The sequence below is a fragment of the Typopeltis vanoorti genome, chromosome 1 (genome assembly GCF_054136105.1).
Source record: "Typopeltis vanoorti isolate ZY-2024b chromosome 1, IOZ_Tvanoo_1.0, whole genome shotgun sequence".
In the NCBI taxonomy this organism is placed as follows: Eukaryota; Metazoa; Arthropoda; class Arachnida; order Uropygi; family Thelyphonidae; genus Typopeltis; species Typopeltis vanoorti.
This window is the reverse complement of record NC_143549.1, coordinates 184,986,075-184,999,709: the sequence shown is the minus strand read 5'-3', so window position 1 is coordinate 184,999,709 and position 13,635 is coordinate 184,986,075. Positions and strand designations below refer to the sequence as shown.

At 35.7% G+C, this 13,635-nt stretch overlaps 1 protein-coding gene across 1 annotated transcript in view; it reads left to right on the top strand.

Annotated features, from left to right (window-relative positions):
• Positions 1-13,635, top strand: part of Rgl (Ral guanine nucleotide dissociation stimulator-like) — a 240,729-nt gene that overhangs the window by 110,884 nt on the left and 116,210 nt on the right. Inside the window, exon 8 of the mRNA XM_090395825.1 lies at positions 7,970-8,073. Within this exon, the coding sequence (XP_090251951.1) occupies positions 7,970-8,073 (104 nt within the window). The remainder of the gene's footprint in view (positions 1-7,969; positions 8,074-13,635) is intronic.

Here is a 13,635-nt window from a genome sequence, read left to right as displayed (position 1 = left end):
GTGTACAGAGGATTTGAAATTGGAAGTGATCACTATTTAGTCTTGAGCAGGATAAAATTGAATTTCATATTGAAAAGAATAACATGTAAGAAAGTTTTAAAGCGAATAAAAGTTGAGCAGCTTTTAGATGTGAACTGTAGACTAAAATACACAAAGATTATTGAAGAAAAAATTAAAGAGTTTGAGAACAAGAATCAAACCTTGGAGATTCAGTGGCAAACTCTGAAGAAAACATTGATTCTGCCAGAGAGGCATGTGGTAAGGTTGCCTGCAAGGATAAAAAAATCAGAACTCCCTGGTGGACACAGGAAGTTAAAGACGCAGTGAAGGAAAAGAAGAAAGCATATCAAACGTTCCTGTCAAATAAGTCAGCTTTTGCTCTTAGAGAATATAGAGACAAATGCAAGAATGCTAAACACTGTGTAAAACTAGCTAAACAAAAGTCATGGGAGGTCTTTGGCAAGAATATAGAAAGTAAATATCTAGAAGGTGGCAAAATATTCTGGAGGTTGTCGAAGAAGCTTAGGAATGGAGGAAAGAGTGCTGTAAAAGGAGTTAGAGATGATAAAGGTGACATGAAAACGGGAGAAAAAGATATCCTTGAAGCATGGAGTAATTACTTTGAAAAACTGCTAAATGAAACAAGCAGTGATGACAGCACAGTGGTAAAAAGCACTGCCCAGGCATGCAGTCAGGAATACATATCCATACTTGAAGTAGAAAAAGCCATCAAAGGCTTAAAATGTGGAAAGGCAGCAGGAGTAGATGATATTCGACCAGAAATGCTGAAGTATGGTGGTATAAGAGTCTTACAGTGACTGCATTGCATAGTTCAGAAAGCATGGACAGAGGGACGAATTCCCAATGATTGGAGTAGAGCTCTCATAGTATCCATATATAAAAAGGGAAATAAAACTGAATGTGAGAATTACAAAGCTATTTCACTACTGAGTGTTCCTGGCAAGAACTATGCAAGTATACTTGAGAAACGGTTGAGAAGAATTGTGGAAGAAAGCTGGGTGAAGAACATGTGGATTCCAGCAAAAATTGAGGCTGTCAGGATCAGATCTTCACTTTACGACAAATAGTCGAGAAAGCATGGGAATATAACAAAGATCTGTATTTAAGTTTTGTCGATTTGGAAAAGGCTTATGAAAAGGTGCCAAGAGAGAAGCTATTCAATACGCTACAGTTATATGGTGTGAATGGGGCATTATATCAAGCAATACTTAGTCTTTATTTGAGTTGTAAGTCAGCAGTTAGAATTGAAGGAAGTACAGGAAGATGGTTTAATGTTAAATCTGGTGTCAGACAAGGATGTACATTATCCCCTCTGTTATTCATTATCTATATGGGTCACATTATGAACGAAAGTAGTATGAAACATGATATCAAAATTGGAGAAGTTAATGTCAGCTCTTTGCTTTATGCAGATGATGTTATACTTCTAAATAAATCCGCTACAAGTCTGCAAGATTCTCTGACTAAATTGAATAGCTGTTGTAATAGATATGGTATGAAGGTCAGCAATAAAAAGACAAAGACAATGAAAATAGGCAGAATCATTGAAAATGTCAACTATGTTGTGAATGGAGAACCTGTGGAACAAGTAAAACATTTCAGCTACTTAGGCACAATTTTTACTGAAGATGGTAAACTAAATATAGAAATAGACGACAGAATCAGCAAAGCTGGTATGGTGGGAAGTCAATTGAATAAATTCATATGGAATAAGAGAGAAATTAGTCGGAACACTAAATTAGCTGTATACAAGACAGTGTTCAAACCAGTTTTAACTTATGGATCTGAGAGCTGGGTCAGCAGTAAAACACTTGACCAAAGACTAGAGACCACAGATATGAGAGTCCTGAGAAAGATTATAGGCGTGAACAGATGGCAACAATGGCAATATCATATTAAAAATGAGGATATTAGGAAAGAACTTGACATTGTCAGCATCCAGGAATGCGTTAGCAGAGCTAATCTCAGGTGGTATGGTCACTTAAATAGAATGGGAGAGGAAAGATTAGCAAAACAAGTGTTCTCTGCCAGGTTGGCAGCAAAACGACCCAGAGGTAGACCAAGATATAGGTGGATTGATACGGTACAAAGTGCCTTAGACGATAGAAATATAAGATCTGATAATATTGGGGTCTTGACAAGTAACAGACTGATTTGGAAGAAAAAATTGTAGATAGGAAGTTAGTAATGATGTAATTTTTTTCATCTAGTACTTTCATATCCTGTACACCCCTTGAGGGTGTACAGGATGTGATAGTGTTAAATTCATGACAGGAATTTGATGATGATGGTTGTTGTGACTTTGTTTTGTTTGTTTTATTGCTAGCTAAGTGGTCAGCATTAAGTCCGTTTCTGTTTAATATTGTGATGGAGGTGGTAACAGAGGAGGTGAGAGAAGATGTGCTTTGACAATGTTGTATGCAGATGACATCTTGCTGTGTGTAGATTCAAGAGAAGAAGCAGGAACTAAACTGGAAAGATGGAGAAAAGTACTGGAAGAGAGAGAGCTATGAGACTGAGCAGAAGTAAGACAGAGTATATGTGTTGCGCAGTGGGGGCCAGGAGACAGATCTGGAGCTGGAAGGAAATGTAATCAGGAAGGTGAGAGACTTTAGATACTTAGGTTCAACAGTGGAAGTGGGTTGGAGGAACTGGAGGGAGATGGCTGGAGTGTTATGCGATAAGAGGGTGCCAATCAATCTGAAAGGCAAAATTTATAGGACAATAGTGAGGCCAGCTATGACATATGCTATAGAAACTGTGTCCCTGAGGAAAAATAACATCAGCAAGATGGAAGTAGCAGAGATGAAAATGCTTAGGTGGATGTGCGGTGTGACCAGAAAGGATCGTCTGAGAAATGACTATGTCAGGGGAACAGTGAACGTTATGAACTTAGGAGCGAAAATACAGGAGGCAAGGTTGAGATGGTTTGGTCATGTGATGAGGAGGGAGGACGAATATGTGGGAAGAAGGGTAATGCAGATGGATGTGCAAGGAAGGCAGAAGCATGGGCGGCCAAAGAAGAGATGGAGGGAGCTGGTAGAAGAGGACTTGAAGATGAAGAACTTGGATGTGGTTACAGCCCAAGACAGGAAGGTGTGGAGGGGACTTATTACAAACAGTGACCCCACTTAAGTGGGAGAAGCTGCAGAAGAAGAAGATTGCTAGCTAAGTGGTATAGTGAAACAAGAACAGGTACTTCTTTTCATTAGATAAGTCTGTAAAATATTTAGTGTTTTGAAATGGTTTGAGAATGTTATTTTAGTAATATGGATGACTGTGTGAGAGAGAGACCAAGCAGCAAAAATTGCAAAAACTTTTGGATGAATTGATGTCTTTAGAAGACCATCCTTTCGAGGGCTCATCTGATGATGCAGAGCACGAGCCAAGTGAAGCAGGCTGCTCATCTTCAGATAGTGAATGACTGCTGTTGAAAAAGGAAAAAAACACTGCCAGGCATTCCCCCTGTTTTTCCATCATGTTCCTCATCCACAAACGTGCCTACTGAAACTATTCTACAGACGACCACATCACAGAAGCTATTGAGAATGTTGTGAGTAATTTCTACATAAATGATTCCTCAGAAAAAGAAAATGAAGTTGAATTACCTTCTCTGGTGTCTAGCGAAGTAACGGCAAGGTATTTGAAGGAATTTCCATTCAAAGCTGAAAATACAGGAATACTAGCTGAACTTTATGAAAACATGTTTGAAAAGTCATCCATTGATTTTTATAGATTGTTCTTAGATGATCATTTGTTGGAACTTAACAAAACTAATTGTTATGCTTCTCAGAAAATAAATGCAAGATTTTTGCCCAACGCGAGAATCAACAAATGGAAAGACAACAACACAGGAAATTAAGACTTTCATTGGATTGCAGCTTTGGATGGATCTTTTCTGTTTGCTTTACCTATCTGACTATTGGTTGAAAGAAAGAATGTATTCAAATAAAATTAGTAATGTCATGTCACGAAATCGCTTCGAGCTGCTGCTATCAAACTGGCATTTTTCGAATAATGAAAAAATCACAGGTTAACTGACAAGTTAACATGTGAAGCAGTATGTATAACATGGTGCTAGCAGAAAGTGTGTGTGAGGCACACTTGTTGCATAAGGCAGTCAATGTGTTAACCAACTTATTTAACCCTTAGCCCATCCATAATACTAATATATGATAATTTTTATAACCTTCTGTTAGTAGAATTCCCAAAATAAAAATAAAATTATGTGGAACCCCCTCTTATAGTCTATGGTCAATATCTTATAACCTGTGACTTGACTTTTTTTTGGACACACAGGATCCTTAACATGTGCCTCAAAGAAGATATAAGAAATACATTTACACATTACTTTGCTTTGTTACATTCTTCTCTGATTACATGCTAACCTACTTGCTAAAACTTTTGACATGCTTTCTTGTTTTCCATGACTATCTCTTTTCCTAAATCCATCATGGAATTTTTATTTATTTATTTATATTTTATCCTTGCAGACAGCTTCACACCACATTCCTTTCTTGTTGAATCAATGTTTTCATCAGTCTTCCAGTGTGTCTCCAAAGGTTTTTGATCTAGTCTTCAAACTCTTTATGAATAGTTCATTTTAGAAATTATGGGCTTTACAACCGTGTTATAAATAACTCTTTCAATTTCCCGACCTTTCGATCTGTAAAGTCCATAATTTCTAAAATGAATGCTGATCACCATGCAACACTAAAAGAAAGGATCTTTGTGAATACTTTTACATCTTCCATCACTGCTAATAACACTTCCTAGATATTTAAATGCCTTTACTTGATTCAATTTTTCCCCATTTATTCTGATATCCATATCTGCCTCTTTCCTTGCTATTTTCATCACCTTTGTTTTATGATGTTAATTTTCATTCCATAATTGATACAGGATTCCAGTAATTTGTTCAACAGATGTTGTAGTCCTGTTTCAGTGTTTGATAGTAATACCTTGTCATCTGCGTATCTTATTGTAAATATCTGTCTACCTCCAATCTTTATTTCTTCTTCTGAATTCTCCAGTGCTTCTTTTAACATTGCTTCGGAATACATGTTGAACAAAATTGGTGACAGAGAAGAGCCTTGTCTTACTCCTCGTCCAATGATACCTGGTTCTGTTGTACCATATATGTCTCTCACCATGGCAGTTTGTTCCATATATAGTGAGATAATTAGCTTTCTGTCTTTCCAATCTATACCAGTTTAATGTATATAGTAGGTATACATTAAATAAATTTAAAGTATTAACTGATGACATTTTAACAAACTAGGTAAGAATCATTTTTAAGCTTGTTTGCCTCTTGTAATCTCAAGAATCCTGAAAATTAAGAGAAATTAAAATGCTTAATGAACTGTTTGTGTTTTTACTTGGTGTTTTAGATAGTTATTTTTCTTAATGATTTCAAGAAACCTTACTGTAAATAGGAAACTAAGTAAAGAACCTGCTGTAGACAGTCATAAAAAAAGTGCAATTTGTAAAATAACATTCTTGTAGTGACACCATTCTTTATCATAACAGTTGATCTAGAACATTTGGCATATGACTGCAGAAATAATTTCGTTTTGCTTAATTTTGTGATTAAATTGGCTTGTTTAATACCAAAATTGAAATGGCATGACAGATTTTGAGATCTTTAATATCAAATTTCATCAAGCCAGATTTTTTTTTTTTTTCCAATAAGCATGATCCAGTTTTAGCAGAAAGGAGGGATGGTAATCTTTCATCAACGGTGCAACATAAAGTACTCAGAATTATACCTTAGTATGTGACCAAATATGTTACCTTAGCAGGCTCTTATAATTGTCAAATTTTCATTTGCCAATATTTTGGTCTTTTTCTATTAGCTCTATGATGTTTCTGACTCGTTTGTAGCCTTCAAGAACTCTATCAAGCAGAAACATTTTGTAAAAATGATATATGACAAAAATTATACAGTAAGAGTAGCAACAGATAGAACAAATTGGTTTCACTTGGACCATTATAAAGGTGTACAAATTGTATTAAATTCCATCTAGCTGGTGTGTGAATTAGTACTATGTTAGTACAAATTGATTCTCAGTAAATAGGAATGTAAGCAGATCTTTATAAAATAATAACAATGGGTAACTGATATATGATAAAAAAATATTTATTATAGAATTTTTCACTCATGTATCCAGGGCTTCTTCAGTATGAATAAATTGGAATCTAGGCCACAAACATAGCATTAAATGAAACAGTGCAGATGTAAAAGGAAAATCATGAGTTTTGCATGACTAACTTGGTCTGATTGTACTAAATGTATCCATTAACTGAGATGAGCTGCCCAGAAAGGAGATAAACATAACCTATCAACTTCACAGCACAGCTGTCCTTTATAATCATTTCATGAGAAAACTGCTCTTATGTAGGAATATAGTCTTTTCTATTCAGCTTGAAATTCTATAGCCAGAACATTCTTGCAGAACATATCACTACTGTCACTTTTCCCAAAGAATCATATTCTTTGAAAAAAGACTCAAGTTCTACATAAGAGCAGTACTCATGGAATGATTATACAAGAATAGCTGTGAAGTTTTGCTGCATCATCTTAATCTTAGTAGATCTGATGGGTTATGTTATCCAGTTTGTGGAAGATAGTGCTTATTACTGCTATTTGTCTGAATTAATGGGTATCCGGAGAGTTCATGGAAAAGGCAATTCATCGAATGAACAATTCATCGAACGACAATTCGTCGCAAATGCAATTCATCGAAAAAACAGTTCACCGAAAATTTAAAATTTTCGAAAATGTTATGAGATAATTGGTCCATTTAGAACAAAACCTGAACCGTGAATAAGGAGATTACAATGCTACTTTCATAGGGAAAAATTATAGAACAATATGGTTCTTATAGTCCTTCTTGTCCGATAACTGTTTCATGTCTGTTCATGGGACTGATTTGCCTGTTTCCAGAAGAAAAGCCCAGCCGTATCTATATTATGCCTGCTAACTTACCTTTAGCAGAACAGGACTGATAAAAATTATGCGTAAATGGGATCCAACTACCCAGGTCTTTCTTAAACGTTTACCGCCTGAACTATGTGGGCTCCATTGTTATCATTGTTGCTAGTAGTAATATGTGACCTCAATACAACAATTATTATGGGATGAATTTTACTCAGATTCGCTATTTGAAACTTTTACAAGAAAACGTCGAACCATTCCAGTTTTCAGTTCAGCTATATTCGGGGTGACAAAGGAATAATGTGTCCAAATTATGTACTGTATTGCAAAAACTCTCTGACTTAAATTACTTAGTAGGAGTTGTTGGTACAAGAAGCTGTTTGCATGGTTCAGTTTTTGTTTTTGTTCTAAATGGATTACTTTTACCATAACATTATCGAAAATTTAAAAATTTCGATGAATTGTCTTTCGATGAATTCGCCTTTTCAATGAATTTTCCTGTAACCGAATTAATGGACCTCTTTTTCAGATTCGTTAGAATTTCAATACAATTGAACTAGGCTGCTGTGTGCAAACTCACAATTTCATGTTCACATTGCTTAATTGAATGTGGTTCAATTTTGGATTCACCCAGTTATTTTTCATATTCTGTTGTGGATCTTATTGTGAATCTTAAAAAATTGTATCGTGATAGACACAATACTATTTTTTAAATAAGTTTTTTTTGTTCAAATTGTCCATTTGAAAATGAAACTGAGATGACTCAAATTTTTTATAAGGATTCTAAAATACTGAATTTAATTTTTAAAAAAATTGTAGTAGTCAACTCCAAGAAATAACTGATATATATAGATAAAGAGTAACATGAATCTATACATTGTGAAAAAGCAGCATCTGAAACATGACTCTCTCATATTATACTAGTTGTATTAGTTGCACTGCACAATAAGTAGTTATTGTATAATGCACTTAGAAATTAGTTTTATATGCAATATTTTGGTATTCCCTTAGGAACTGAGATTTTTGAAAAACTTCTCATCTCTAAAAGCCATAACTGCAGCATTACAGAGTAATCCCATTTATAGATTAAGAAGAGTGTGGTTAGCTGTGCCACGGTAAGTTTTTTGAGTGCATATCTTTCTCAGGTTACAATAAAATATCATTCTTGAATCTGCACTTGAAAATTTGTGTGAATAAAAGAATTTGACATGACTAGACTGTTTACTGTTTTACAGATATTTAACATTATTTGAGGCAAGCTTGGTTGATTTAAGGAATAGAAACACACACACACATACAGAGAGAGAGAAATGATTCTCATATCTCCCTAGTAAAGGAAAAATGTACAGTTAATAAAACATTAATTTATTGACAATACAAATAAAGAAAATTTGAATGTTTTAATCCAGTATTTCACCAAAAATTTACATTACCTCCCTTACCTAAAAACAGTAAGAGAGGCATTCTTAAGGATACAGTTAACAGGGTGAACAAATTTGAATAAAAACATAGAGCATTAAGCAAGCATTCAAATATTTTGACTGTGCCCTCTGGGCAGTCAAAGGTGTCTGGTTTTTGATTTAAATGCAAAATTACAGTCTTCCAGTTTGAATGTTTTCTACATCTATACTTATTTATGGTCAAGAGTGTTCTGTAAAGCATAAACAGATTCGACTTGCATTTTATAATAGTGACAGCAGAATTAGATAAGGTAAATGGCTATGATGAAGATGCACCTTGGACAATGTTGTATGCAGATGACATCTTACTGTGTGTAGATTCAAGAGAAGAGAGCGGAAACTAAACTGGAAAGATGGAGAAAAGTACTGGAAGAGAGAGAGGTATGAGACTGAGCAGAAGTAAGACAAAGTATATGTGTTGCGCAGTGGGCGGTGGCCAGGAGACAGATCTGGAGCTGGAAGAAAATGTAATCAGGAAGGTGAGAGACTTTAGATACTTAGGTTCAACAGTGGAAGAAGATGGAGGAGCTGAGAAGGAAGTGGGATGCAGGATACAAGCAGGTTGGAGGAACTGGAGGGAGATGGCTGGAGTGTTATGCGATAAGAGGGTGCTGATCAGTCTGAAAGGCAAAATTTATAGGACAGTAGTGAGGCCAGCTATGACGTATGCTATAGAAACTGTGTCCCTGAGGAAAAATAACATCAGCAGGATGGAAGTAGCAGAGATGAGAATGCTTAGGTGGATGTGCAGTGTGACCAGAAAGGATCGTCTGAGAAATGACTATGTCAGGGGAACAGTGAAAGTTACGAACTTAGGAGCGAAAATACAGGAGGCAAGGTTGAGATGGTTTGGTCATGTGATGAGGAGGGAGGACGAATATGTGGGAAGAAGGGTCATGCAGATGGATGTGAAAGGAAGGCAGAAGCGTGGGCGGCCAAAGAAGAGATGGAGGGAGCTGGTAGAAGAGGACTTGAAGATGAAGAACTTGGATGTGGTGACAGCCCAAGACAGGAAGGTGTGGAGGAGACTCGAAACAAACAGTGACCCCACTTAAGTGGGAGAAGCTGTAGAAGAATAAGAAATGGCTATACCATTATACTGCTGAAATTAGTAAAGACATTTGACAGAATACGTTGTCGAAAACTGTTACATAAGATGGAGCACATCATATTGGATATGAAGCTGGTGGCATGGATAGGGAGTGGCTGACAGACAGACATCAGAGTAACATATGGTGGAGTGGAATCGAGGAGAGTGAGGGTGACTAGTGGAGTGCCTCAAGCACTCTACTACAGCCACTATTCTTTAATTTGTATCTTAATGATATTGAGAATAATTTAAGGATATTTTGTTAGTGATGCAAAACTGGTTAATATCTCCCTAGTAAAGGAAAAATGTACAGTTAATAAAACATTAATTTATTAACAATACAAATAAAGAAAATTTGAATGTTTTAATCCAGTATTTCACCAAAAATTTACGTGACCTCCCTTACCTAAAAACAGTAAGGGAGGCATTCTTAAGGATACAGTTAACAGGGTGAACAAATTTGAATAAAAACATAGAGCATTAAGCAAGCATTCAAATATTTTGACTGTGCCCTCTGGGCAGTCAAAGGTGTCTGGTTTTTGATTTAAATGCAAAATTACAGTCTTCCAGTTTGAATGTTTTCTACATCTATACTTATTTATGGTCAAGAGTGTTCTGTAAAGCATAAACAGATTCGACTTGCATTTTATAATAGTTGTTGTTGTTGTCTTGTCCTTTGAAGAGTCTTAGATGTTTCCGTGCGCTCCTCGTACTGCTTTGGCTATGTCTGTGATTTTGTTTGTATAGAGCTGTTGTTCAGGATTAGGATCTATTTCTTGCAAGGCTGCTGTAATTGCTGGACAGGTAAAGATGTGAGTGGGTGTCAGTTCCGTATTGGGGCAGTTGTTGCAGTTTCTATATGTTCTCGTATCATCTGTATTGATCTTCATTCCTCTATAATGTCCTGTTCGTAGTCTTGCTATCGTAGTGGAGGTCCTTCTGTCAGCATTGATCTCGGGAATTTGATGTTGTATCACTGATTTCAATGGAATTAGTTTAGCTTTTGCTAGTGCATTGGCATCAGCAAGAGTTATCATATGAGTTTCTTGGTTGAGTTCTCTGGCCTCTTTTGCTAATTTATCAGCTGCTTCGTTGTGATCAATGCCTACATGAGCAGGAATCCATTGTAGAATGCAACTTTTACCTAAACACTTTAGATGATTTAAGAGTTTATGGTCATTTTATAATAGTGACAGCAGAATTAGATAAGGTAAATGGCTATACCATTATACTGCTGAAATTAGTAAAGACATTTGACAGAATACGTTGTCAAACTGTTACATAAGATGGAGCACATCATGTTGGATATGAAGCTGGTGGCATGGATAAGGAGTGGCTGACAGACAGACATCAGAGTAATATATGGTGGAGTGGAATCGAGGAGAGTGAGGGTGACTAGTGGAGTGCCTCAAGCACTCTACTACAGCCACTATTCTTTAATTTGTATCTTAATGATATTGGGAGTAATTTAAGGATATTTTGTTGGTGATGCAAAACTGGTTAAGGCAGTAGTTGTAGAAGTGATATAGTTATCTTACAAGATGATTTAAATAAATTGGCATTGTGGACAAAGGATAATGATTGTCAATTTAATGTTGCAAAATGTAAGGTTGTGCACTTTGGGAGATGAAAAGATTATATACTGTGTATTACAAGATAGTTGATAGCACATGAAAGTTATGTAAGAGTGTTATTATTAAAGGTGTGTGGACTAGGTTTTTCATTTGGAGAGTGGTGAATGAGTGGAATGGATTGGCAGAAGTAGTTGTGAGTGCCCCGAAAGGAGAGGTATGATAGGCGTGTGTATATAAAGGTTAGTGTGGATCTCCTACGATGAGTCTTCTGACTACTCCATGGAAATAATTAATATGGTGATGATTATTATTATTATGTGACACCTCCAAGGAGTCCAAAGACTCATCGAGGGAGGGTGCCTACTCTACAACTCTCCGTCTCCACCACTACAACTACAACAAACTGCAACTGCCATCATCATCTACACCAACGGCATCTACCACCCACCACCACTAGTATTTTCACACACAATCACAGACGTTCATGCCCATGGCGAGATTTGAACCTGTAGCCTTTTGGCTGGACAGTGGATATGCTAACCACTGCCAACCAGGTCGGCTATATAATTATAATAATAAAATCCAGAATAATCTCACTTTTTGAAATATTGTCTTTTTAGGAAAATGTTTTTTCTCCATCTAAATCTGAGCAAACATATTGAATTTTAGTTTGAGTTTAATATTATTATTATATTCCAGGCTTCCATGGAGTAAGGCAACTTATTGCAGAGATCACCCACTGACTCACAGACATATTTATTGTGCTTAACCTTGAAAACATTCAGCATTGAAGAATTTATCACCCACTCCAGCAGTGCATGCCATTGATTCACCTTGCAAAGCATCTTCTCACTTCCTTACTCACATGACCTTTGTACAATTTTCAGGGTTGGCTTCTTGTTCTCCCATTTCAGTCACTGTATATCACAACTTTTGCAACCTTTACCTCATTTTGTAATGTGTCTCCTGAAGTTTCCTATCCACCATGACCCTCACATCCCCCACTTCCTGGAGCAGAATTCCAATTTGATAAACAGTGCATACTGAAAAAGACATTAATGTTGTTTCACATCATCATCCTTCTCAGAAATATGTGATTAAAACTTTGATTTATCTTGCATATAAATTGTCTTTTCAATAAAGAACTGGCCTTATCAGAGCAACTTTCATTTCTAATGGGTGTAATACCAAAAAAATAATTAATAATTAAAACTATTAATAATTGTGGTCTTCATCCAGATCCTCCTCTTGAAGTTTCTAGTATTTACACTCCACATATAAAGGCAGTATAGGAGAGATGTGAGACTTCTTCGCTAAATTGGCCTACAAGTATCTTTCCATCTAGTTTGAAAATTAAATTCCTTTTGAGACTTTTCAAAAGATAATTATCCTCCTCTTTCTCATCCTGGAGTTAACAGAATCTCCTGAATGTGGTCTCTCTCTCTCTTTGAGGCATATGGATCCTGCAGCTCAGATTTGTTTTGAGGAACATCAAGATTATATCCTACTTCATGAGTCTGAAAAGTCTGGTTTAGCTAGCAATGCTTTATTCACTAGACATAGAGTTCACTGCAATAAAACTAGTCTTGCACAGAAGTTATTTTCTACTTGAAAAATTATACAAAGAAACGTATGAAGCTCACATCCACAGACTGAACCTCAACAAAACATGACTCTCTTAAACTTTCACAGATTTTTAAAGTCGTCTTAAGCTACACTCCTCATTGCTGTGATTCATGCATTAATAATTATTTGAATTCTAATAGATTTAGATGGTGCTATCCTCTTGCAGTGAATAGTCTTGACAACATGCACTTCCATTTTAAGTGCTAGCAGACTTAGCTGAAAATTCTCCAAATATTAAATGCTGATTTTTCCATATGCAATTTTTTTTTTTTTTTTTTTTTTTTTTTTTTTTTTTTTTTTGTTATGGAATTTATCATTGTCATCTTCTTACATCTCTATATTTCATTCAAATAGTATAATCTTATTAAAATATCATCACTGTGTTGCATGCATTTTCATATTTAAATGCTCTTGGTATTGCATAATATAAGGCAATATCTTGTTCTTTCCTACATTATGGTGAGATTCACTTTCCACCTTTAGTGCAGTTAGAAGTTGCAGTTGGAAGATATGAGAAATAAGACTTTGTTAATCAGTTAATTTCCACTCTCCAGTGGTATAGCTTCTTATGTTTATTGTATCATAATTTATGAATCAAACTCTCACTGACCTGTTTTGCTACCTATAACACTATAGCAATTAATATAAGAAAAATTAGTGATTTAAGGAAAAATTAATACAGAAATTAGCACAGGATTCTTCAATAACAGAACGTGGAATGACCTGTTAGCTGTGTATACTTACTGCATTGCTTTGCCAATGATCATTGGCAATACTTGAGAATGAAGTACAGGTATCCCTTGCTTAACGCGGTTTTGCTTAGCACGGGATTTGATTAATGCAGAAAAATTAATTGCGACAATCCCTTTATATACGCAGCAAGAGTTTTAATTAACGTGCCTTCATATTTACTGTGCAAAAACATGC